Source organism: Apteryx mantelli, chromosome 14 (genome assembly GCF_036417845.1).
Source record: "Apteryx mantelli isolate bAptMan1 chromosome 14, bAptMan1.hap1, whole genome shotgun sequence".
Classification (NCBI taxonomy): domain Eukaryota; kingdom Metazoa; phylum Chordata; class Aves; order Apterygiformes; family Apterygidae; genus Apteryx; species Apteryx mantelli.
In genome coordinates this window covers 11,768,016-11,795,096 of record NC_089991.1, presented here as the reverse complement: position 1 = coordinate 11,795,096, position 27,081 = coordinate 11,768,016, and the positions used below count along the sequence as shown (strand labels likewise).

General features: G+C 41.7%; 1 protein-coding gene across 3 annotated transcripts; it reads left to right on the top strand.

Moving 5' to 3' along the window:
- The first annotated feature begins 105 nt into the window (after window positions 1-105).
- Window positions 106-25,688, top strand: MRPL22 (mitochondrial ribosomal protein L22). 3 transcript variants are annotated; one of them, XM_067305109.1, is made up of 8 exons: window positions 106-148; window positions 229-274; window positions 2,640-2,775; window positions 5,390-5,455; window positions 5,964-6,041; window positions 6,906-6,975; window positions 8,222-8,450; window positions 22,439-25,688. In XM_067305109.1, exons 1-7 carry the CDS (start codon window positions 121-123, stop codon window positions 8,431-8,433), a joined length of 636 nt encoding a protein of 211 aa, XP_067161210.1. In that variant the 5' UTR covers window positions 106-120; the 3' UTR covers window positions 8,434-8,450; window positions 22,439-25,688. The 3 variants fall into 3 exon arrangements, with proteins under 3 accessions (XP_067161210.1, XP_067161211.1, XP_067161209.1); XM_067305110.1 differs by lacking the exon at window positions 22,439-25,688 and adding an exon at window positions 18,424-21,996; XM_067305108.1 differs by lacking the exon at window positions 22,439-25,688 and having other exon boundaries at window positions 8,222-9,884.
- Window positions 25,689-27,081: the final 1,393 nt, after the last annotated feature.

Here is a 27,081-nt window from a genome sequence, read left to right as displayed (position 1 = left end):
AGCCGCCTCGGGCGCTGCCGAGCGCTGCCGCCCAGCGCCGCGCACGCCGTCGCAAAGCCCGCGGCGCGCACGAGGCCGCGCGTGCGCCGCGAGCGCCTGCCGTAAAGCGCGGCAGGGAAGATGGCGGCGCGGCGGGCGGCCGGGGCGGGTGAGCGTGAGGGGCCGGGAGCGGCGGCCGGGCCGGGCCGGTCCCGCCGCTCCTCGGCTCACCTCGCTTCTCCCTTGCAGGTTGTGCCTGGGCGCGGGGCCTCCTCGGCTGGGCGCGCCCGGAGAGGTGAGTGCGGCCCGTCTCTCCGGCGCCGCGGCCTGTGGGGCTCCGGGGGCCCAACGCGGGAGGCGCCCGGGGCCCGGCCCGGCGAGCGCGGGCGCGGAGGGGAGGGGAGGGGAGACCGCGTCGCTCCGTGTGTCGGCAGCGCCTCTCTGCGCGCCCGGGCATTGCGGCACGATGGGGCGTCTCTGCGCTCTGGCCTTGCCCGCGTGGCTCCTCTCGTTCTTCCCGTCTTCGGCCCAGAGCGGTGCTGGATCATCCCCTTGCTGCCCTCCGCGCTCCCCAGCGGTCTGTACCGCAGCTGCTGAGCTCCCCGCTCCCTCTGTACTGCTGGGGAGGGTGAGCTTGGGGAACACGGGGCGCTGCTGGCCTCATCCCAACTTCAGAAGAAAGGCTGGTGATGCGGATTTTCAAAGTGCAGAGCTGTGGTCTCTGCTAAAGCCTGTGGAGGTAAACGAGAGAGAGCCGGGTTTCTGAAGGAAGAGGAAACATGCTGATATTGCTTGTGCTTTGCCTACTGCCCTGTGGTCGAACTAAGTTACATGCTGTTCATTTGTGTTTTAATCAGTTCTTCGATGTTTCTTGCTTACTTCTTATGCACAATTCCTTCAGTAAAGCTGCTTTTTTTTTTCTTTCCTTCTCCCCTTGCTTTCCTGTATGTAATGTAAATACTTTTGTTGTTTGTCACTGTCTCCTTTGACTTTCGGTCTGCGTCACCTTCAGTCTCCTAAAGGTATTATAAATAGAGCTGCTCTCAACATGAGGTTAGGTTGCCTTAAATTTCAAGCTCTTAAGTCCTTGAAGTTTTAAAATTGCTTTGATGCAGAGTTTGGCAACCAACATAAAGCTCTTCAAGCCTTAGACTTTGTAAAACTCCCAGTATCTGATCTTGAACTTATCTAGATTCTTTCTGGTTAGAGATTAATGAAAGGATAAGGATAAATTGGTATGTCTTTGAGATTCATTTGGATGTATGGGCTTATTCATATGATCCTTGACTGGTAGCTTTTATTGTTTCACTTGATTTAACTTATTCAGACAAATAATACAATATTTTTGAAGTTCATTTGTTTATTATTTTGTAGTTATATCAGGAAGGCTGCTAGCAGAATCTGGACTCTGGAGAAAAGGCTTTCTTCTGTTTGGTCTACATGTTGTATTTCTCACTTTCAGTTATTCAGATAGTCTATGAGAATACCTAATATAGGGATGGCTTCAGTAAAGCGTTCTAAATACTTAAAAAGCAGTTGTTAATTCCCTGCCCCCAACATCTACCGATTCAGAAAAAGAACGGCATTGAGTAGTTGCTTGCTTTAGTAACTTCAGTTACAAGGATCTTGTATGCCAAGAAGAGTGTGAAAATACAGCTTTTTAAAGAGAATTTGTTTACTTGCTCTGATACTTTTGTCCGTGAGAAAAGGAGACTGACGCTGAAATGGTGCTTCTGAAATAGCTTGTGTCATACTGAAATGTTTAGGGCTAAATGTCTTGCTGCTGTAATGTATGGTCCGGGGCAGGGGGGGATTCAACTCTGACAACTGTTTCCCTTATTAGCAGTTTTTCAACACGAAAACATTCTGGTCTCAGCAAGCAAAGTGAAGTAGAGTTCCTCGTTCTATTCCTTTCTCAAGTTGAAAGGAGGGGGGAAAACTAGTAATTAGCAAAGTATATGTTGTTTTAATTAAGTCTGGAATAGACATTTAGAAAGCTCAAGTTAGTTTTGATTGCGATAATTAATTATCCCAATTTCTAGAGTTGTTTTTCTGCTTCTAAGGCATTTGATGTTGCATTCTAATAGAATGTATTAGGTCTTTGACAAGCCAAAATGGAGAAGACACTCTGGTTTGTTACCTCTTCCTTTCAAGCTTCATGTTTTCCTCTTCTTGACTCCTATTTATTGTAGCTTACAGCTATGACTGACTGCCCAGCATCACTTTATCTAGCCTGCAGGGGGCAAAATGTAGCCTAGTCTTTCTGAATTTCTGAGGTAAGGGAACTGACTGAAAACCACAGAAGTAGTTTTTCACTATCAGCTATCCTATTTCATTGTTTTTAAAGTAGTTTTAAAATAACTTTCCTTTCAAATTTCAGACAGGATGAATGTATATACTCTTCTGATACTTTGGTAGTCAGTCCCTTGAAAAGCTAAAAATTATTACTACAAAAATTTTGTAGGTAAAACTTAAATGTCCAACAGCAGAAGTCCTTTCAATATAAAGTATAAAGGCTCAAACAGTTTCATTTTGTGAGTTGTCAAGTGTGTCAAACATTCTCTTTATCAAGACAAGTAAGTTCACAACTATCCAGATAAATTGGACAGGGACAAAGAATTTTTGTATTCAGCACCGAAGATTGTGGTCTTCTCTTGCAGGTTGTTAGCGTCTGGTAGTGTTTTCCCTCTGTCATGCATCCACACAAGCACATCTCTGGAGAAACTTGGAAAGTGGGAGAGAAAGAACAGGATTGTTTATCCTCCACAGCTGCCTGGAGAACCTCGTAGACCAGCTGTAAGAATGCACCTATAAATTTTGTTACCTGTCTATATGTGATAATTTCAGAATACAATGCCACTGTCTCAAGATCACTCCACGGGGCACTAATTTAATAGCTTATTTGTTGTTTAAGATTTTAGTCTAGTGTATTTATGTTGTAAAAACAAGAGAAGTTATCTTCACTTTGGATGTTTCCCACCTCTAAATTTTGTTGGAAATTCAAGTTGCTCTTCAGCTGATCACCTACCAAATGTGTGATGCATATTGCAAAGATATCATCCTCTGGTTGTAGAAGTCTGAACTACAAAGAGGTAGAAGTTACTGTCATGAAAGGAGTGATGCAGTTCACTCGTAAGAGGGAAGCAGCACTACGTTTATTGCAGTAAGATGGAGACTTAACAAAGTTCAGTCGTGAATAAGAATGATTTAACAAGGTTTGATTGGCAAGGTTCACTCAGTTATTTACTGCATGAAGGACAGGGTCAGATGCGTGCGCAACGGAGACCCTCCCGTTGAGTCATGAGGTTCAGACTGGACCCCCTTGCTTTTTAAACTCCTTCAGAGAGAAGCCTAGGTGCGGCTGGATCCAGTCTTAGTCCCAGACTTGGTCAGCTGTTTATGTCTAAGGAATTATGTGTGCAATTAATTGGAGATATAACTCAGCAAAGTTTCGCGAAGTTCGCAAAAGTTCAGCGTGCTATTAATCACTTACTGAGGATCTGTTGCCAGTGAGGAATCTCTCCTCCTCGAGGAGTGACCTTGAGGGGTGTCCCTGCTCAAGAGGAGGTTCTGCAGTGCAGCCCGCTGCTGTGCAGGAGAGCTCAATGAGCTCTGGGCTGCCCCCTGTTTATGGGGGGGGGGAGATGGTTGACTCATAGTCATATTTGCATGCTAGACAGGCCTTAGTTGGCGCATGCTCGACTAGCCCCTACATCCGTGCTGTTTACAGGGAGGTCAGGTTGAGGGGGAGAGAGCACATCAGTGGGGGGGAGGGGAAAGGAGCACACTGTCACAGTTACCAGGAAGTAGCAGTGTATTGATGTCCTATTCGTGCTAATAGTATGTAACTAGAGAAGAATGACTACTTTTGCTTCTGTGCACAAAGCTAGAATTCCACTTTAAGCAGTGGAACTAATGGTGCATGTTTGGTATAGATGCAGTAGAGCATGTGTGCTTTTCCCTGATTTCTGTTCCTGTAGATTTTCTGAGGCCTAATAAGGTGTGACCTCTTGATGTGGCCTTCCTCTTAGCAGTGATATTCATAGGCGCTCTCCTGTCTTACTGGTTGCTTGTTGTGTTCTCTTGGATTTGTTTGATATGGACTGAGAGATTCTAAAGTTATCAGAGAGGGACACATGAATCAGACATGGTTTCTGATTGCAGAAATTCCTTTCCCTCAGGAAACCAGTATATAAATACTGTACAGTGGGGTTCTTTCTTCAGACTGTTGCATAATTTGCATTTACTAAGGCATGAATTGAAGGGAAGAATCTAATATCCTTTTGTTACCTGTACCCTCAATGTAGCCCTCTTCTGTTGGTCAATCAAAGTAACTTTTGGAAAAGTCAGCTTAAATAACAGTCAACTCTTAATATAGTCATGACAAATAAGATTATTTTTTGATAACTGCAAGTTCATGCATGTTTTTTCCCTGTCCTTCTCTTCCTGGCCATTTTATGGCTGGAAAGTACAGTTAAATGCAAACAATAGCAAACTTTAGTTTTCATGCAGAACTCTTAAAATAAGCATTGTGTGTTTTGTCAATGAAGGGGATAATCTGTGGTTCTTTCTCTACACCACAAACTGGGAGAATTTTTAGGTGAGCTCCTCAGTATCTCCTTACTTTTTCTTGAGAGGTGATATTTTGGACTTCCATTTTTGCAAATTTGCTACTTTGGAAAGTGTTATCTTGTGTCTTCTGCTAGGAGGATACTGCTCAGCAAAATACAGAATTTGCATCACAGAAGAAAAGGTCCTTTTAGCCACATACTTCTGTGGAACATGAACATTTATCACTTCTGTCAATATAATGGCCTAGAATCTACAGATATATGCTGTATATGCTGACTAGTGCAATGCTTATGAAAATGCAGCTATCAACCAAGTTACTTATTAAATCTTTTTCTTATTCATAAAAAAAAAAGTCATGTCTTTCAAATTTATTGCTGTTAAATTTTACTAGCTGCTTTTAGTCCTTTTTGGCACAATAGTGATGTTAGATGGCTCTTTGGAGACACTCTTTAAGCCCTTCCCACCTTGTCAGTAACCAGTAAGTTGACTTCATATGAGAGTAACTTTTTTCTGAGTGGACAAATGAGTTTTAGACCACTTTGAGGCAGAGAGAAGGAAAAAATGAAAAACGTTCTGACTCTGCTTTTTGGGGACTCTTATTTCTAACTTAATTATTCTCATAAGATTGTATAAAAAATTCATTGTGTGCACTACTTTAATGCTTTCACTTTAAAATGTCAAAGGCATGTCTGACTTGGTATGTTCAAGGTATAATAGGGAAAGTCATGCTTATTTCATTCCTGGAAAAAAAAATATGTTACAGAGCAAAAAAATGAATGCTTATGTTCACAGCAAAATTACTTTTTAAAATCTTATTTATTTTTTTTTTTACATCTAGGAAATATATCACTGTCGGCGTGAAATAAAATATAGCAAGGATAAGATGTGGTATTTGGCAAAACTGGTAAGCAAAAACTACTCTTGCAGTGTATTGTTAGAGTGTAAAATGTTTGGTGTATTTGCCATAACAACAGCCTAGTAGTTCAATCGCAGTCTAATCAGCATCTTCATAACAGGATCCTGGGGAATAGCATGTGCTTATGCAGGCCATAGTTGTGTGCAGCTTGGTTTAACTGCTTTATCCTAATATGTTCTCCAACATGTACACAGGATCGTATGCAGATTATATACCTTAAAGAATTTTCATGTTGATTTCTGCCTAGCAGTAGATGGCAAGGGGAACTTTGAAGAATGGTAGTGGGTTGTGTTTATCTTTAGGAAGATAAATGTTAATGATTAGTCATTCTATATCTCTGTGTATAAGAGATTGCACTGAAGAAATTAGTAATTAGGGAAACTGAAATTTTTTTTTTACTTTTTATAATGGCAAATTAATTACAATATTGTTTTCTGAATTGGAGAAGGGAAATACTTGTAATCACAAAATTAACTTTAACCCTTTGTAATTGCAGATAAAAGGAATGTCCATTGACCAGGCTCTAGCTCAGTTGGAATTCAATGATAAAAAGGGAGCAAAGGTGATCAAAGAGGTATGCAGCAGTATTCTCTAAAGCTCCAGTTTTTAAGGAAACTTTTAAATTGGTATCTGTTGCCAGCAGTTTGGAATTTTTTCTACTAAACCCATTAGGAACATGTTTAAACTAAGTCTTCATTCTTGTAGCAATCACTTACTCCTGTGACTTATCCAGCATGAGTGACCTCTGTGTATCCATGTTTTAACTCATAAAGGTAATAGAGCACATATGGGTAATCTCTTATCTTTAACAAACAATAACTTGGCGTTAGTCATGATAAATAATGCAAAATCCTTGTCCTTAATGGTTGCTACATCAACAATGTGTTCTGGCTCTTAAATTCATGAGAGTTGTAGGATATCGTTAGGGAAAGCACTGAGTTCTGTAAAAACATGAAAGGTTTTCATAATTGCAGCTGTTAGCCTCAAAAGGGTTACTCATCTGCTTGGTCAAACATTGATTTCTGGCATAAATATACTGGCGAAGAGGTATCATATGTTAGCTCAAAATACTGAGTGGCATAAGTTGATTTTGCCCACCTTAGAATTTGTTTCTAGTCTGTCCAATTTGATGATGGTCCATGGACAGAAGGCTGACAAATGCTGGTGAGAACCATCTTCCCTTCCCCAACTCTCTCTCCATCCCAAAAAGTGATAAAATTGTCCTGAAGCTCTTCCGTCTGTGTGTGCAGAGAACATACTCATATGAAAAATAAGTCTGTTTCTAACATTATCCCTGGAAAAGAGTTTGCTGGCTTATTTTGATCCTCTTAGAATACTTTAACTGACTTAAAATGGAAGCAATTGCACATTTATCCAGAAAGGTAAGAAACAGCATTGTTTAAATTCCTCATCAGTATTTCTTTTTCTTATGTTACAGGTTCTGTTAGAAGCTCAGGAAATGGCAGTAAGAAATCACAATGTGGAATTCAAATCAAATTTATATATAGGTAAATAGTTTATTTTAGTGCAGAGAAATGTCATCTTACTCTGCAAAAACTTTTTTATCCTTAATTAGGTCCTGTTACTTTGAATCAGCACAAATATTTGCAGAACAGTTTGTATTTAATAACTAACTTTTAGCAAAATAGTAAAGGCATGTTCTTCCTACATGCTGCATAACTGAATCTAATGTGGCTGTTGAGCCTTCAGCCACCAGTCTGTTGTAGTTGGTGTCTGACTGGTGTTCTTCTAGAATCTACTAGATGTGTGATTTTTAATAAGATGCATTCATATGAATGGATTTTCTGCCCTCTATGTGAAAATGAAAAGTCCCAAAGAGGAAGATTGACATGAGTATAAAAGACTGGACAAGAAGAAGCAAACTGGTATTACTTTTTAGTGGTACCAGTGAACGCAGAAGCTGGAAACTGTTTGTTGCTAATACTACTTCCATGGGTGAAAAGGGGGAATTGGAAATTTTAACTTCTGTTAGAAACATTGTATACAAATAAATGAACATTGACAGTGGACCACTTCCTAATATACAAAAGGTTTTGTTGCAGATCACAGAATAAGCTTGTAATAACTACACCACTTTTTTGCCTAGAAAAATGTTAGAGAAATGTTTACTCGTAGGTGTTTTCAGGGCCAAAGAAAAAGGTTGTCATTTTACCAAATATGGTGTAAATGTTATCAAATCCACTTCATAAGCTTAAAGTAACCTGGATTGTAGAGCAGAATTGATTAGAATTCTTTGGGGCCTTCTAGGCTTCTGCCATGAGGAAGACTTATTTGTTAGTGCAGGGCTGGATGTGTAGATAGTGAAAATACCTTTGATGAATACGGTCGAGGGAGAAAGAAAGGAAGGAAAGTTCTGCAAGACTTCTCTGGGAATTCATGAGACAAGCTACAGAAAAGCAGTGGAATTAATACTATCTTTAAAAGAGCTATATAATCTAGTAAGCTCCCAATGTAGCTTCCTTTGGATTTGTCTTTCACCATACATTTATTTTCATGTGTGCTCATTCTAAATTCACCTTTTTGGTGCTCCTGATGAGTGGTAATTCAACTCATGAGTTCCTCTATAGTGGTAATCTACTAAAAGCAATAGCAGGAAGGTGGGGGAAAGAGTTCTGAAAGGACTTAACTTTTCATATGCAGTCGTGAAAATTACACTGACAAGATAAAATAAGCTACTACACATCTGCTATTGAACACTGAGACTGAACAGTCTTTTCACCCTTTTTCCTTCAGCTGAGTCATTGACAGGCAAAGGCCACTATGTGAAGCAGATCCGTTACCATGGCAAAGGCATGTTTGGCATCATGAAAATCGTCAGATGCCATTACTTTGTGAAGTTGGTGGAAGGTCCTCCTCCTCCTCCAGAGCCACTAAAGACTGGTTTTGACCAAGCAAAGGAATATGTGCAGCAGCTGCGGAATAGAACAATTACTAATACACTATGACAAACTCTTGTGACATTGTAGGTATTTCTCCTTTGACAACGTGGTTATATAAAAGAATAATTAAAGTCATGTTTTAGTTATGTTTTTGGTGCTGCTGGAACTGGATGATGCAAGAATGAGCATAAGCCTTTTTCCTTACTTGCTCAGCCATAAGTATGGGGAAAAAAATCTTGGAAAAGCAGCAACAGATGTTGCTTTTTCTGAGTTACCACTGTATTGAATACTCTGCCCTGGACTATCAAATCTAGAACGTACAGTGCAGTTACAAGGCTTATTGAAAACTTTGGTTGTTCTCAAATTCATGCAGTTAGGTATGGTTGGGGCATGCAAACATGTTCTTGACAGTCACATCAAGATAGAGACTGATCAGTAAAAATTCTAAAATTTGGCATCTTAAACTAGTTACAATGGTAAAACAAAACTAGCAACAGAGTCTTAGTTGAGATTAGCAGGCATCAGTTTACAGTTTCTGGGCCATAATGTTTTATCCTTACCTCGTCTATTGTGCTTCTTAGACATTGTGTCTGCGAGTGGGGAACGAAGAACTTGTTTTAAGTTCAGGTTTTGACAGGGTCAGTAGATGGCATTGTTTAGTTTGTCAGAAGAAAGTGGCAGTGAAAACTTACAGCACTTTGAAACCCCCTTCTTGATCTTTGCTATGGCATTAATAGTCTGCTACATGCATGGAGTTCAGGCTGATCTCTGTGGAAGCTCAGTATGGATAACAGGTATAATATGGAGAAAAGCTTATCTTAGTGAAGAGTGAACTAATTATTCTGTACTGTTTTGGAACAAATTGGTTTTGTAATGTTGAGGCAAGTAAAATGCTCCATGGATTTAATGGGTAATGTCTTGTTGCATATACAAACTGTGGGCTTACACTTCTCTTGAAAACAATCCATTTTTATCATTACTTCTCTAAAGAAAAAGACTGAGGTCGATAGGGGTAATCCTTTTTCACCCAGTCAAGTTTTCAAGCCAGACTCTGGAGACTGAACATCAGCATGAAAAGAGAATGAGTGGTTAGTTGCTTTTTTAACGCAAATGTCTGGTATTTAGACCTTTCTTTTCACTTCTGCAAGCATTAGAATGGGGGATAGATTGCTTCCTTCACTTGGGTCTTTTACCATACCTATTTATTAATGGTAGCTTCTCTTACATGGGCTTACTTTGGCCAGTACTTTAGTGATGGTAAAGGCACAATTCCTGTAAGGAAATAATTTATCTGTGCTAGCCTAATGAAGGTGGCATACAGCTGGGGTTTCATGAGGAAGGGTTTCATGATCTTAGGCAGTGTTAGGGGATGATCAAGTTAGTGAGAAGTACATTTGTAGCTCAGTACCACTCTGTTTTTTCCAGTACATTTACAGAAACATTACTTGCATTAATGCCGTGATTCAATAACTTTTCTCTGAAAGGTATGTTCCTAATAAATCTCTACTATCTCTGTAGTCCCTGATGCTTATTTGAAGAACTGTTTCTCTTTCTGGTGTTATGGTTAACAGCTGTGCTTTGCTCTGCTGGCTGCCCTTAAACTCTCTTGTTGTACTGAGTCTCTTCCAAGTTGTAGCAAACTTAGATGACTTAATCTTTTTTTTGGGGGGGGTCAGTGATCTAGGAAAAGACCAAAGAATAATCCAAGCTTTACAGCGCTCGACATCTAAGCATGTAAAACCTGGCTTCCAGATACTTTGTTTCCCGGTCCTTGTCTGCCCTGTGTGCTGTAGATGTCCTTTCAGATCCATGCCTCCAGACAAGGTTGTATCCTTATTTATGTAGCTTTGCTCTCATGAATCCCCAAACTGGGAGATAAATGGGAATGTGACTGGTGTCTTTTCTAGCTTCTTTATGATGCAGCAGGCAATCCTGACACTTCTTTAAAACAGTCAGTCTTGGGCTTTTTAAAACTTTCAGTCAGAAGGCTCGCTGTTTGCGTTAGAGCTGTGACTTGTCATTCTTGTTTTTTTTCCTCAAAAGGTGGGTGAACTCTTTTAAGAATGCTCACACACCCTTCTGAAGCATCTCTTTGAAATCCTTTCCAGTCCCCATCTTATTCCTTAGTACCTTTTTTTCCCCTTCTTAAAGATGGATTATCTGTAGTGGATCCTTTTGGTATTGGCTAAGGGAGCTCTACAGCCTTGGCTGAAACAATACAGTGGTGATTTAGTGAGAACTACCTTTCTCCTTGCCTTTTACCGGTAGGATAAGTGTCTGAAGTGGTTTCAGTGATAGGTGCATCAGAGCACTGGTACTGGGATTTGACTGAATAAATAAAATTCAGTAAATCTAGTTATAAAGCTTTGTGCTGTCAAGTTCTATATATAGATAAAACTCTTAACTGTACTGTGCTTTTTTGGTAATTAGTTCATCTACACCTCAGTTGAATGCTTGATATGGTTCCAGACAGAAAACTGTGTTGACTGCAACAAGTCTTTAGTAGATGATCAGTTATTAGTGTGACTTCCAATAAAGGAATGTTTTAAAATGAGCCGTCACCAGAGAGAAGGGGGTGAGGCAACTAGGCTGCTATTTGATGCTAATTTTTATTAGTAACGTCTGGGGGCACTGTAAACTCACTACTTGTGTATGTATGCGCTGATGTTACAGGAATTGAAGAAGGAGCAAGTATGCATGAAGGTAGTAAGGCTTCAGGGAAATCTGAAGAGAGCAGAACTGTGAGCTGTGCTCAGCAATGTGAGATTTAATTGAAGGAAACTTGAAAAACCTGCGGTTGGACCTGTTCATAAGCACTTTAAAGTATACAGTGAGAAAATGAAGCATTTCTGTCAGACAATGTGAAGTCTTTTGGGGTATGTTTTCCTTCTTATACTCCTGGGCAGTTACTGAGGAGAAGGTTTATCAAAGATAGATTTAGGAAAGACTCATCAATATAGACGTAAAGTGATGACCAGCCTTTTTAAAAACACAGAAGGTAAATCTGAGTGACAAACAAGGAGTGGACAGCTAGAGACCCTGATCTTGGCCAGTTTTTTACTGGACTTTAGTGTTGCAAGCTTGACTGTGTTAGGATGCCTCTTGGAGGTCTAGGATGAACACACACAGGCCCGTTCTGCAATGTGTGTTTAAACTGTGCATGAACTAGCATGTGCTAGTGTTACCAAAAGGCTGATTTTGGTGATGCTAGCAGCTTAGCATGAACTTGACTAGACCAAGGTCATGCAGCTTGAATCTTCTGAATACCTCTGCACAAATAGAGCTGTATAACAGTGCTGCCACCTCAGCATGGCGCAGATGCTTGGGAAATCCTTCAATCACTGGAGCAAAGGACCGATGGAAATTGCTGTTTGCTTTCTGCCAACTCCCATGAAAACCCACTGATGAGATGTTGGAAAGTCATTTGCAAACAGACTTCTCCTTTAAAGAGAGATAAGGTTACTCCCAATATCCTCAATGAACCATGTAAATAGTGTGACATTCTTCGCCATATGATCTATAGGCCTGCTGAAAATACCCCCATTTCTAGCTTTTTAAAGAACAAGCCTTTATTGCTGAATGATATCTATCCAGCTGCACTTCAGCTGTGTAATTTAAAATAGTTACTAATTAAACAAAATAAGAGACTATAATAGCAATAATAATCAACTTGGCACTAGCCACTACACAACTTACTGTTTGCTGGAGCATTACCTAAGGAAAATAACTTAAAAGGAATGGGAGGGGAAGAAAGTTTCAGGAACTGCTGCCAGGGACTGACTTCTTGAGTGCTTAGGCTCAAGTAAGGAACAAGATACCTCTTGGGAGTAGTCAGCAAATACAGAGCTAATTTTATATTTGCTCTATAACATCAACACTCTGTTTCAAGGAAGTTGTATGCTGATACAAAGGGCAGGCTGCCATTGAAGAGAACAAGCCAAGGGGAGTGCAACTTTACATTGGGCAAATTATGCATCCACCTCAGAGTATTAGATTTTCAGATTCATTTCCTCATCTATGTAATACTCTTCAAGAACAGAGCATTCTTGCAACTAATGACAAGATGTGGGGCAAAGCATCTGAATAGTTGCTATATCTGTGAGCACTACTTCTGTGTATTGCAAAGTACTACAATTACCAAGTTTTGTTTGGTAGAGTGGTAGAATGAATTGTGGTAGGTGAACCTAAATTCACTTTGCCCTCAAAAAAAAGGGAGGCTTAAACTATATGTTCATGTAATATTTTTATTTTAAATCAGCTTGGAGTGGGATCGTTGCCAATGTTACATCAGGTCACCTGTGTCTTTGTTTTTAACAATCTTGGAAACCTCCAAAGATGGAAATTCAGCTGCCTCTTTAGTAGCCTGTTCTAGTGCTGCACTAATGTCCCAGTAAAAAGACTTTTTCTAAAGCCAGCCTGAACCTCCAAAGCAGTACTTTGTTGCCCCTTATTCTGTTGCCCAGCACTAGTGAGAAGTGGTTGACTCTCATTTGTAACTCTTCTGTTATCAGATCGCTCCAACTTCTTCTTTGCCAGGATAAGCAAGCCCAGCTTCCTCGCCAGTCTTCCTAAATCCTGGGCTCTAGGCCTTCTGCTGTACCCTCTCTTGTTTCTCCATATACCCTTTTGCAGAGGGGGGTCCAAAACCAGGCTCCGTGTTCCAGGTGCAGCTTCACCAGCACTGTGTGGAGAGAAATACCATTGATCTGCTGGACACACATCTAATGGAGCCAAGTATGCAGTTTGCTTTGTGATGAGAGCCTGTTGTTGGCTCACACTCAACCTGGTGTCCACATAACTCCCAGGTCATTCCAGCTCACTCATCAGAATTGCAGTAAGCACCTTTGGCGCCTGTGTTCCAGCTCTGGTTCCTTTTCTGTATGCACTGAGGGCTCCTTTACCACCAGGAAATTGTTCTGTTGCGTGGATGATAATCTTCTGTGCTTTCCTTCCCAATACAAAGGCGGCAAAATGGTTTTGTGTCTTCTGTTATCAAACTCCTAGACTAGCTAAGAGTGGAATAAAGGCATTTGTACATGCTACTGTGGTAAACGCTGTCAACGTATGCATCTAATAAGCATTGAAATGTGTCTACATCTCCCCTATTGATTATCTCCTTCAGAGGAAGACAAACAGGTCCTTACTGTATGCTGGACATGTAAATGAAAGCTTTAATTACATGAAAACAGAGTGGACTGTGAGACACGCTGCATGCTGCCATTAAAGGATTGCTGTTCAAAACCAGCTTTTTTTAGATGTCCCCAATTCCTTGCCGCCTTTTTTCCCCACTTAAAATTCCCAATAGTGCATTAAGATGAACATAGTAGTTAGTAAATTTTCCCCTGTGTATTTTACAAGCTCAAGGTTATGGGCTAGAACAAATAGTGTCATGCTATAAATCAGGTGTAATGGAACAGCTTGAGAGAGTGCACAGAAGTCCTATTTCCCATCACACAATGTGCATCCTAAAACTCTGAAGGTGGAGCTGGCACAAACCCAGAAACCCCCACAAATGCCTGCCTAAATCATTAATAACAAGCCTGATCCTGCTGGATGCTGGAGTATTGTTTCCCCTGATTCATTCCACTATGAGTAAAATGTACTGGAAAACTTTGAGGGCTACAAATCAGAAAAGGCTGGAAAGCTTTCACCAGAAAGGGGGTGCAGCTGAACCCCATGGTGGTACAGAGTGGAGGACTGGGAACCTACTTTTTGGTAGTGTGGTTTTTTTTTTTCTCCCTCCCCCTTCAACAACTAAATGCTTTCTGTTTAAGAATGTGCTTTAGTATGACGTACCTGGCTTTAACTTTCAGGCATTAGCTGTGGCTCTGGTTCTCTCCACTGGCTTAAAAAGTCTTTTTGTGTTTTTCTTTCAGGCCTGAAATCTGTCACTAGTTCAGTGACTCTGAATGTTGGTCTGCCTTTAAACAACAAGGACCAGCCTGCCCAGGCAAGGGAAGGCAGTCTTGAGTTAGATCTATTCAGTTAGGTAAGGGCAGCTGGTGTCCTCCCAGCAGGACTGGGCTCAAGTTTTTACTCAAGATAGTAAATGGCCTTCTGAATGGATTTATATCCTCTCAGTTCAGGGCACAGGCAGAAGCAACTAGTTGTGACAGTGATGCCTTGAGTTGAAACCTGTTGAAGTCTTTTTCTCATAAGAACATTGTCCTTATGAGAAGAAGACTTGAATTGGAGATAGTGCACCTTGAGTTGGAAAGGTTCAATCACCAGAGATGATTTTCCCCATAGAACTGTATTATAGTAGTATAAAAGCTGCATTATGATAGCTAGAGCACAGGTATGGTTATGTTATGTTTCATCTGCCATGTTCTCATGGATCGGGGAAACCTCCTGAGATCTCCATTGGTAGCAACTTATTTTACACAACACTCTTGCTAAGTTTCATCCTGAGTGTGCCCATGGCCCTAGGTAAATGTAGAAACTTGATTGCAGACATTTGAATGAGAGAAGACAAATGGCACCTTCTTGACTAAGATATACCTAACAAAACGAGTGTGGAAACAACTAGAATCGTAGTGTTTTTAGAGGGGGAAGGCGATTTCTGAAGTCAGCTAAAGATGGGAACAAAATGATGTGGAATTCAGATTTACCTAGGGCAGACTGGAGTCAAGATCAGGAGGCAAAAATCTGGTGTAGTTACACCTCTTCTAGCCACAAAAGTCCATGCAAGTTTCTGTCGGAGCTCAAGACAATACCAACTAAGCTATTGGGAAAGTAGCTACAAACCTCTAGGATTGTCTCTGGTATGCTGCTTTTCAAAGCAGATTTCCACCTGTTCTTGTCAATTCCTAGATGTTTCAAGGATACTTTTTATTTTTATTTTGCTTTTTTTACCTGTCTTTTTTTTTGGGGGGGGGGCTATGCTCACTACTTTGTGGGTGTGGATGCTTGGAAAGCAATTACTTTGTTTTCCTCCATCTGTTCTGATACTGGGTATGTCTGTCTTTTTGGAGGCTTTCAGGGTCTGTGCTGGGAATGCATTTCTCTTCCTAGTGTTGAGAGATTTTTATTTTTAATGGGTATTTGTTTTATCTATCACATGCTAGATTTATTCATTCGATAGTCTTAATCTCTCAGCAGTGCAGGCAATCTTTTCATGTCCTGATCTAGCATGCAGGGATTTTATTCATTTAATAGTTTGGCTTTTGGATCAGATAGCCATTAGGGGTAAATCCTGCAATGTGCTGAGTATGCTCAACACCACTGGAACTGAGAGCATCAAACTCACAGGGAGCCTGCAACATCTTTCGGGACTGTGCTGTAAGAAGCATTCTTTACACATAAAGCATATGAATAAGTTACTGTGCAGTGCTTGTCTTTCCTTGCTAGACCATATCCTTCTTTCATATGATTTCTCTCTGATAAGTGAGACTTCTTGATGAAATTTTTGCAATAAGTGCCTGTGCTCTATTAACCCCTTTTGAGTCTCTTCTGAATTTATGTCCGTCTGCTTTGATATGAAACAAAAGCATCCTTGCTTCTTCGAGGAGTCCTGCATTAAAGTTAGTTGGAAAATGGGGGGGAAACCAAACAAAATGCTTTCATCAAGAGACATTTCTGCCCCACTCTCACACAGCGTGAAAACTCAGCATCATTGTCCCTGGACGTAAGATATTAACATTTCTTTCTATCTATGTCAGGAAAAAACAATAGCTCTTTTTCTTGTTCTCTGACACACAAGTCTTCCAACTTGCTACTAGTTTTTTTAGTACTTCCGATATTTATGAGACAGCATAATATTTTCATTTCTTAAAATTGGGTTTAAGATGCTATATCTGTTCCCAATAGAAATCATGTAGGAATTCTAGGTTTCAGAAGGAGGCTGATAAGTTCTCATAACGTGGTGCATGGGATAGCAGGGAAGCAGGACTGATGACCCAGGAGTGCTTTATATACCTACAAGGTGAAATGCAACAGCAACCCCAGCAGCAGACAGTTCCTTGGCACAGCTGTGATTTTGGCAGGCTAGCACATTCGTGGCACTGACAGCGTAAACATTTTGTGGCAACTGTGCAAAGCAGGCAGCCAATTATTTTACTAATGATTACTTCTCAGTGCTCTCCTCCTCCTTCATCTGTCCTAGAGAGGAAAACTTTCTCCTCTGTATTCTGTTGTCTTGGGTAATGGCATAGATGGATTCTTGCTGTAAAGATGCAGTGATAATACTGCAGTGTTCTCTCAGTGCTGTGTGGGCCTTAGCTATGTAATTACATTCCTCCTCCAAGTTCACTCTTTTTCCAGACTTTGTATATCTTGTCTGTGACCTCATAAGTGTAGCAGGGATAGGATTCACTGGAGATGCAAGCTCTCAGGCTATCTGTGCTGTTCAGCCACTTCCTTTTAACCGAAGAAATAGAAGAATTAATGTTTCTAGAGCATTTCCAAAATTGTCTTGCTGAAGTGCTCTCTGTTCTTAGGACTTTGCGTAAGAAGGTGGTGGCCTTCTGCTGATTCATTTGCACAGCCAGTCCTGGTTGACCCTGGCAGTTTCAACTGAGGAACACAGAAGGCTTGTGTGTCCATTAAATTCTCAGAACGGTCAGGCCCCTCAGGAAGTTTAAGGCTATAACAGTATGTTGGTATGCCAGGAACAGAGTGATAATTCTTTCTGCTTGAAGGTATGTTCTTGATTGAGCTAAAGGTTGGTTGTTACACTCTAAACAGGAGCAGCATGGCAGGAATCCCAACTAGAAAAAGCTGGTTTTGTTTGCTGAAGCCTGGGATAACTCTTTGTTTAGTGCCTTGTGGAGGTTCAATCCGAGTGTTTAAGCTGTACAGCAGTGGAAACAGCTGTTTCTGGATAGCAGATGCCTCCTGGAAATGATTCCTAGCTTTTTTAAGCAGTCCTCTAATATTTTCTTTTTAAACAGAATCTTGATGATGAGCAACATGACCATGACATCACTCTGACCATAATTCTGTGATGATAAATACAAACTGTGCTCCGTCCTTCTGTGCCAGACTGCTACCAGTTTATAACCTAGCCAGATTTCAGCTAGCTGGAGTGTGCAGCAATGAAAAGCTGACTGTAGACACTGTCCTTCTCCACCAGCTTGAAGAGGAGAGGGGTATAGTTTCCTAACTGAAGACTATCCTCCACCTCACCGCTGTTGTCAGCTATGGAATCCAAAGCAGCACTTTCATCTAGTGACAGTGATGAAGTGGTTGTTAAATGCAATAGAAATCGTTCTGGCCCCTTTTCATTAATAGCTTCACTCTTATATCTGGCTTTCAGTGTTCCTTGGAACAGAGTTGGGCAGAAATAGAGGACTAGGGAGAAGAATGCTACCCTATCCCTTTATTTGTTTGCTTTCAACCACACAAAAGCAGGCATTTGCATCTAGAGCAAAGGATTGATACATTAGCTGCTAAATCTTAATTTTGAGAGGTTGGGGTACCTCTCTCTCCCCAGCTTGGATATTGGGCTTTTGAGCAATGATCTGAGTGGATTAAACTGTGTAGAAATGTCATCTTTTGGGTATTCATCATGGAATAAAGCACCAAACATTTGAGAAATAACCATTGCTTTTCATATAATACATGCCAGAGAAAAAGAGAGGGTGGAAAAATGTCAGAGCCCTTCTATTAGCCGGCTCTTTTGAATACAAGCATAAAATATTAATTTAAATCAACTGAAAAGCATTAAAAACTTGATGTTCTCTTTGCCCCAGAAGTACTCTACTGATAAGAAACAAATTAAAAATGCAGAGTTTTCAAATAGCAAAAATGCTGCATATTTCAAATGAAGTTGGTCTTTTTATGTGTAGCATTTTGGGCTAAAAAATAATATTAAATGCACATAAAAATGATGACTGTAAATGGTGAAGACATCAAAGTTTGGCATCAAAGTTAAATGAAAGCGCTTGGAAGTCTGTCTGTTTGATCTGTACATACATAAGCTTAAAAAGAAGCTATGGCTTTTTTCACAGCCATAACTGGGTAGCCAGTCCAAATTCCCCTGCATCCTAGGGATTTCCAAAATAGGTTAGATCCAAACATGGTCATTATTTTTTTGTTTTTTTGTTTTTTTTCTAGTGCACTTCCATGTCAATACCCTGGGGGAAAATGATTTGGAAGCCACAATTCACAGGGCTCTTATAAAATGCTTTCAAGTTCATTTGAAGGATGGACAAACTCTAGGATATTGAAATAAAAGTTTCTTTCCTCTTCTAGACCTGGAACAAGGACTATCAAAATCTAGGGAGATAAATGACTCCTTAACTCCCTGAAGCTGAAGCTTGTTCAGTTAACTGTAGATATCTTGGTTATGTTTCTCCGCCAAAACTCCATTCCTAGCTTGGCAAAAGGTGTAAATTAGGAATTTGTTAATTTGTATCAGCTGAGGATCTGCTACAGATTTGAGCCACGCTAATGTTCAGTTCATTTCAATTCTCATAATGCTTATAACTATAAACTTGAAATGTGGAATGTCTAAGAAGAAATGGTACTTTACTTCTGTAAAGTAGATCTTCACCAGAAGATCTCACTGAGCTTTACAGTGATTAATTCTTACATGAAGTCTGTGTGGTGCAGAGGAATTAATGTGAGTTCCAGTTCTTTTGGTATGGTGCAAATGTAAGACCTGCAAGTACAGGGAGCCAAGCTTCACCTGGTTTCCTTTGAGAGCTGGAAGTTGTAAGCAACTAGAATCAGACTTCAGAGAAAACCCCCTTGGCTCTCATAACTTCTGTTTAGTGGCCCAAAGCTTTTGGGATCAACAGACTTTCAACCCTTTAGGGTGCATGATGGTCAGCAAAATACGCTCTCAAAATCACTATAGATTTATCCTGTTTCGTTTGGCCACTAATGAGAGCCTCTCTGAACACAGACCTTCCACCAAGAACTGTAGCTGCCTATGCACTGATGTACTGTTGTGAGGAGCAGGTTGAAAGGCCGCGCTTTGCCAGCCAAAGGAGAACGTGCTGCTGCTTCACCCTGGCCTTTGTTCACAGTGCTGGAGCTAAACATTCATCCTTTCTGGGAAGGCAGACTGTCTCGGAGGAGGCACATCACTGCCATGGGGGACAAGAAGGTGATGCCTGTGCCTTTGGAGATAACTACTCCAAGGCCTTTTTGGGGAATTCTGTACAAGGTCACTACAGGGCAACCAGCAAGGCAAAGCTCAGTGGAGGTCTTGTTCTTCAAAAATTCAGCCACAGCCTCAGGATATGTGCATATGACTTGCAAAGATAATATTTTTCCCTCTTGAGAAAGTCAAAATTGTCCTCCTGCCATGTCCTTGTCTCTCTAAATAATTCCAGAATCCATGTCCCCACAAAACAATTCACCTATCTCTTTAAGGTCTTTTTTTCTTACTGGAAAGCTCCCCCTGCCAAGTGCTGGAAGAAGATCCTGAAGTCTCCAGGTCACTTTTCCATTTTCTTGCTGTGAGTGGGAATGCAGGGAAGATGCTTTTCACAAAAGATGCTCCTTTTTCAATGAGAGAAATAATAACAAAACCTCACCTAGAATGAAAACTTTTGGTCTTTTTTCTGCCCAAGCTCATCTCGAGGCCTCAGGGTCTACTGCATTTACCCAGTGGGGAGTGGAGTGGTTAAAATGTTTAGATACAGATTTGGTTTCTCTCTGGTATTAATTTTTCAGCTTGGACTGAATTCAGTCAATACGGAAAGGCTGTTTACCAAGAGCCTCTTGTCAGCCGCAGCGATAATTGGTTTGGAGCAGTTGCTAGTCTGGTTTTGCTGACTTAGATTTTTGCCTGTTTTGATAATCTCCAGACTGTGTCTGGAGAAGAGAGACAGCAAAACTTTGTAGAAAGCGGGGGTCAGCCAGGGTCAGGAGACCAACTTTGCCACTGACCCATTAAATGTCTGTGATCCAGTCAGTCATCCTCCTGCCCACCATTTTCCTCTCTCGTTCTAAGTCAGTTCTGTCCAGTTAGGTCCTCAGATATATGCTGTAGGAAACCTAATGAGAGGGTAAAAATAAATGTGACTGCTTCCTGCATTTCTTACAGCACATAGCATACAAAGAAAAATGAGAAGACCTAGTTAAGCTGGAGAATGATGTTTTCACAAGAATGAATGAGTATAATCTGGTGGTGGCCAAATTTATTTAGCCAAGTGAAGGAAATGCCTGATCTTTAGAAGAGTGAGACTCTGAGACAACCGTTCACTGGGAGGGGGACGAATACCCAAAATGAGCTAGAGCAAAAAGCTCACATTCTCTGCCAGGGTGAGGTGACATATCTGCATGCAGTAGCAAGGGGCTGGATGTTCCCAGAGTCTCCCAATGGGCCTCTCTGCTCATTGGGATATCTAGGCAATCTTGCAAAACCAATGATCGTTTGTTCTCCAGCCTCATTTAATATTCAGATGTCACCTGGAAAATATTGTTTGTCAGCAGTGTAAATTCTTGCCCAGGAAGAGCTCTCAGGCTGGGAAGGAGACAAGCATCAGGTTTGCACGGGAAAGCCGGGGGTCAGGGTAGGGAGAGGGGTACCCGAGGGCTGCTTCACTCCCACAGCGTGTAAATGGGTCTCGGTGGGTTCGCCGGGTAGCGGATACAGCAGGGAGCACAGCAGAGCTGTGGACATGTACTGTATTCATCCTGCGCCTGGCACAGGATGCGTGCCCCGGGGAGTGGTGGGAATCAAGGGAGAAGACAGGCAGGCAACCTCCAAGTGGGCAGGCAACGCGCTGCTCTTTATGCAGGGAGCCCTGCACGGTTTCAGTGGTGCCCCGTGTGAGGGCGGCTGTGCTGGCTGGGAAGGGTGGTAGGGATGCGGTCAAACCCCTGCTGGGGTACAGCTCTGGGCCCACTAGGCTTATCTGCTCTGGAGATTTAAGTCAGCTTTTCAACCTGCTTTCCTAGCTCCTGCAGATGAGTTTACTGTAGTTGCCACTTTAAGACGTCTAGTTTATTAGTTTATTTTAGTTTTGTACAGGCTGCTGCATTCTCCACTGTTTTGATTTAGTGCTAAATTGAGTTCATGTGGGATTGTAAAGTGTCCCAAGAGAGGGCTCAAGGAAGGAGGCTGAAGAAATGGACAATGCTGTGGTGTCACTGTGCTGTAAGTGAAATCAGTCTCAGATAGAGTGTAAGTGGATAGCAGGCTATCAGTGCACAGCAGGCCATTTTTCTGCTCTGAAATTAGCTTGGAAATTCACATGGTTCCGCTTTGTGGACAACAGGTAGAGCCAGGAGGACTCGATGCTATCGCCTCCATCTCCTGCATATTCCACCTTACCTGAGAGAGCTTCTGTGGAAGTGCAATAAATCTGTTTTCCTGTGAATGCAAGAGAGCTCTTGAAATAATCTCATTTCAGTCCCTCTTGTTATTTTTAATGGACTCCAGGATGAGCTGGTTGCTATGTATAGCTTTCTACATACAAATTCTGATCTGAACCCAACTGAATATTCAGTCCAATTAAAAGCAGAATCTTTGCTGAAACAAAGGCAAGGGGAACAGTGGGGAAGGCTTTCATGAAAATGAACCAAACAACAAAAACAAAAGAGCTGGATGTTCGTTATTCATACATATTCCTAGAGGTAATTATTGTGATTTCATTCCTAAAAACTGTCCGCTCTAAGAGGAAATGATTGTATTCTAATAAGTACTCGTTTATTAAACTTTCAGTAACTGAAGTTGAATATGAATTATTAAAATGTCTGTGAGGTACAGGGTTGTTTTTCTTTGCCAGCTGTCTGTGAAAAATAAAAACAACAGGAGAACATGCAGCAGTGCAGAAGGGGCAAAGTGGAAGGGAAGAACTGGCCCTGGACCTAAGGCCCCGATCTGCTGACCAAGAGACACGAGGGGTTAACGGCTTAACCCTTAAAATGTAACAGAAAGTGCAAGAAGGTTCATGTGGCTTTGACATATGCTGGCGCTGAGTGCCGTGTGAAGATGTGCTTCCTCCACTTGCCTTTACAACTTGGCTTTACTCTGCCACTATGAGAAGCTCACCATTAAAAAAACAGAAAAAGAGAAGAGAGGATGTGAAGTTTTGGTGCATTTTTTTTTTTAGCATAGTTTACTACAGAAAGGAAGCTTATACAATTTGCCCTCTGTTTGTATGTTCCCCAGTCTCCCCAGTGATGTTGGAATCTGTGGACCAAGTTTGACAGATGAGGACAAGTCTGAAAGTGAATGAAGTTCCTAGAAAATTGGTGACTGGGTAGAGCACCTGAAAAAGAAAAAGCTGTGATGACCTCCAGAAAAGAGACCTTATCATTGTCCTATTCCAGGAAAACCTTCAGCTGGAGTTTACATTTTCCTAGACCCTGAAGTCCACCAGTATCTTGACATATGTCAGTAGGAAATAAAACTTAATTTTTTCTGTTTGTGCTAATGTGGGTGAATTCTGGAGAATGATCAAACCCAAGTGTCCTGAACAGGTAATCCAGCTGACTGAAGTGGGATGTCTAGTGCTTAAAATCAGTTCCCCTTGTTTGAATGTCACCTGTGCAATTGCATTCTTTAATTTCCCTCTGCTTTTTGGGAGTTTGTCGTATGGTTGTATAGTTTTGTCCAAGAGAAATGAAAGTCAAATGACTCTTCTTTAAGCACAACAGCCTGCTGGGTGACAGAACACAGGTACTGTCATATATGTGTTTTTGAGTGCTGGGAATTCATCTGAGGTGACACAGGCATATGTGCCATTTTAGCAGAGTTCCCTGCTGTGTAGTCCTGCTTTTGTCAGAGACTCCTGGTAGAAAAACATTTTTTGGCCCAGTGATGTTTGCACATTACTGTTTTCTTTGCTTCACTCACATTCTTAACATTTATAATTTAAACCTCTTCAAGAAGAAGTGACAGTTTGTCTTCCCCAAAGTAAAGGACAAAATGACTTGCGTTAATTATTCCTTCTCACTCATTTGCCTACCAGGTCATATATTACTCCAAGGCTTTTAGTGCCTTGGGCCAAAAAGGGTCATTACAGCAAGCAGCATAATGACCTGATCAAAAAATATAAGTGAGGGAGAATGAGTCCTTCTCTGCTGAGCTCTCTGAAGTCATTAATGGATGCCTTGGGAATTCCGCAAAGCAACAGCTCAGAAAACAAACAGAATTGTTCGGTGTTGGATATCACTCTCATGACATCTATGCTATTACAAGGATTTACAGCTGGAATAATTCAATCTGGGTTTTTCTCTTTCCCCCATTGACTCACATTTTGGATTTCAGTCAGACCCTGAGAGTTGGGTTTTGCATAATTGAAGCACCAGAGCATATTAAATGGAACAGCTAATGGGGACGAAGCTTTTCCCTTCCTTCCAGTCTGGGTTATCAATTATGAATTAGTGGCAATCTAAGATCAAAGGGGTTCCATTTTTGTAGCTGAATTTGAGGATTTTGGAACTGATGAAATGCAGTTAATGACTCATTTCAGGAAGGCAGAGACAGGGGATAACTGACAAGGGTAGCGTTAAGTGTTTGCTTTAATTTGTTTCTGAACAGGGACATATACCCTCAAATGTAAAACCGGACACTGAGATCAAGTTGTTAATGTTCAGTGATACTGTTAGGACCTAGTTCCCCTCCTGGATGAACAACATGGCAGATAAGAATCTGTTCTATAGCATTTTTTCTAAGTACTGTATATGACCTGGTTATTGAGACATACTATAGAAACATATTAGGGTTACCACTGTATTTGTTATACAGCTGTTTTGCCTTAATACAATAAGTTCTGTTGCCACAGAGAAAATATACCTCTCCAGCAAGACCAGCTCAATGCATGCTTAAAACAAAACAAAAAACCCAAGGTGGTTTTAATTTAAAAGTGACTACAGCCTACTGGAGGGAAATTCGAAAGATCAGTCAAGGGTAGGACTTAGCAATGTGCTTCCTGAAGCAGCAAAGAATAAAACAGTTTACGAATCAAGATAATAGATTGTGCTACAAAGATCTCAGGAGCTTTAGGGAACAAATAACAATCTTTGACCTGCTGTGATTTCTGCAAGGAAGATGCACAAACACTTGACAAAACAGACAGGCACATCATGTGCCTCTTGTTTAAAAGCCTTTTTTCATTGAAATACTTTGGTCCTGTATAATTGGTATCCATGCCAAACCTGCGAAGGTATTTGTGAGCAGGGGCTGCAACTGGGCTAGGTTGGCCAAGTGGTGCCCCAGGCAGTGAGGAGACTGTGGGCACCTGGGGTGGGAAGCAGTGCAGGTGAGAGTCATGATTACACAGGAGGTGCTGGGAGGGCTTGTGGGCTCCCGGGGGGAAGGTGCTGGTGGTGGTGCTTCCTTTAGATGGAGGAGAGGGAGCTTCTGGGCTGGGAGGCTTGGAGCGGTGGGAGTCTGCAAAGGAGCCTCGTGGGATGTCCTGGCTGCCCTGGCAAAAGTGAGTGACTGGTGTGGGCATAATAGCAGAGAATATTTGGGAGGCTGACAGGTTGGATGAGGGGCGGGTAGCTGGATGTTGGGGTCTGGGACTGGCCTTTGGGAAATGCAGGGTCCTGGGGCTTGTTCCAGTGCCTCCATGGCTGCCTGGCCTCTAGGCTCATGGCACTGACAAAGCCTAGTTTGGCGCCTGGCTATCTGATCTTCCTTCAAAAATACGGAAGAATAAAGCAATTGCATTACATACATCTAAGCAAAATAAATTTCTTGACCTCAAAGTCATCATTTTTTTAAATAGGATTTTAGATAAATTTCATGCTACGTGTTCCTTATTTTGTTTGGGTAATGCCTCATAAGTAGGATTTTTGATTAATTTAATTTTAATTGTTTCTTATTTTGTTTGGATAATGCATTGTATTAAGATTTCTGGAATTAATGTGAACCTATTACTAAATTATAATGGGGCAATTATGAAAATAATGAATTTATTATCACAACTGCTGTTAGAATGAGTACTGAAACAGACTCTAATGACCTGATTCTCCATTGCCTTCACTGATACATCAGAGGAAAACACCGTATGGAGTAGGAAACCTTATATTCAAACAATTTTAGATTTGGGGAGAACTTTCAGAACTTAGTACTTACCTGAAATGTCAGGTGAATGTTTATTTTGGAACAGAAGACCTTTACTGATCAGGCTGAATACAGAGGCCAAACTAATAAACAGTGCTTCAGCACTTGTTCAGATTTTTTTTTTGTCTGTAGACTTTGAACACTTTCTTGAGGCTATATAATGAAAAATCAAGGATAGTGTATTTGCTCTTCTCTGTGCTGTCAGGGAAAGGAAGGAGTTTTTACATTGGATTATGTGAGATAGTGATTGAAAAAAGACACTTTCTGTCACTTCGTGTCCCATTTGAAAGGGACAATGTTATTATCCAGTTGTCTCACTTTAGAATAAAGTCAGTTGTGGAAACAAGACCTGATCTGACTGCCTTTTCTTTGTGGAGTCCTGGATGTGGTAACAAGTCATTGCATGAATACAGGCAGACATGCTGGGCTATTACTTGCAACTGGAGTATTTCTGCCCCCCCCCCCCTTTTTTTTTTGTTCTCTCCCTCTTTGTTTGAGCAAGTTCTGCCTTTTGGGGAAGTTCTGCTGCTCCAAGTTGCCCAAACTTCAGTGTTTGTCTATGGTTGTGATGATGAGTTCCTGGAGATGAGAATCTCTCTCTATACGAAACAGCAAGGAATCTGTTTTAGACAGTGGTCTAAATGATCCTTTTGCTTTCTCTGAGTCACTATCAGGGTTTGTTTGCATGTTATTCATGTTTCTCCAAGGGCTTCTCTACTTCCTGTTACTAAGATTTTATTCTGGTATTTGGTAATTCATAAATCTCAGCAAGAAACAGTAGCAGGAGGCCTGATCTAGGCATGGCCACCTATAAAAATAACATAAAATGTTATTGTAGGAAAAACATAGAGATGGAAGCCTCATCCCTCATTTAAAACTCTGGGCTGGACTTGTCCCTGCTGACTTGGCCTTCGGACCATGGTGGAAGGCTTGTTTCTTTAAAGGATCTTTTTGAGGAAGCAGAGCTATTCCTTAAGAAGTTAGTCTCCTTAATATTCTCTCTGGAAATGGGTACTAACTGATGCGCTGAAAATGGTGGTGATAATAACTTTCCTATTGCTGCCTGACTTGTTACTCGGTGCCTTAAGTCTACTCCAGAAGGAGAGAGCTCTGTCTCTTGCCGCTGGTGGGTAAGCGATCCAGCTCCTTGGTTTTCCCAGCTGGAGGAATCCGATTCCCTGCAGCCCTGGATACTGGAAACGTGCTGCTCGGGGATCCTGTTTGGGGAGCAGGGAAGAGATCTCCGGGATACCCAGGTTTTCACAGCCCTGGCGGGGCTCGTTGGCTTGAGCATCGTGGGATGGACGGGGAAACGGCAGCATGTCTCGCTGCTTAGGACGGGGGATCGGCCAACACCAGCAAACACATGGTGCAGTCCCTTTCAGGGCCGTCTTGAAAGCTGCCAGCTGTTTTCCTCCTTGCGATGCAGGTGATCCTCAACGCTTCTGTAAAGGCTCCTCTTCCTCGCTGCTGCAGTGCTGTCTGGGGCCTGGAACCTGGGCGCTCGCTCCCGAGCAGAGCGGGGAGGGAGCGCTGCGGGCCCCGGTGCCGCCGGCCTCTCGCTGCGCGCCTGCGGTCGTGGCTTGCTTCGCGGGGCCTCATCCAGGGGCTCGCAGAGGTGAAAGCGTGTCCCTGCAGAGGGGACACGGCTGCTGCACTTGGTGGGTTACGCGGCTCTGGAGTTGAAACTCATCGCTTATCTCTACCGTCTCGGTGACGCTTGCTCCCCTCCGGGCCCT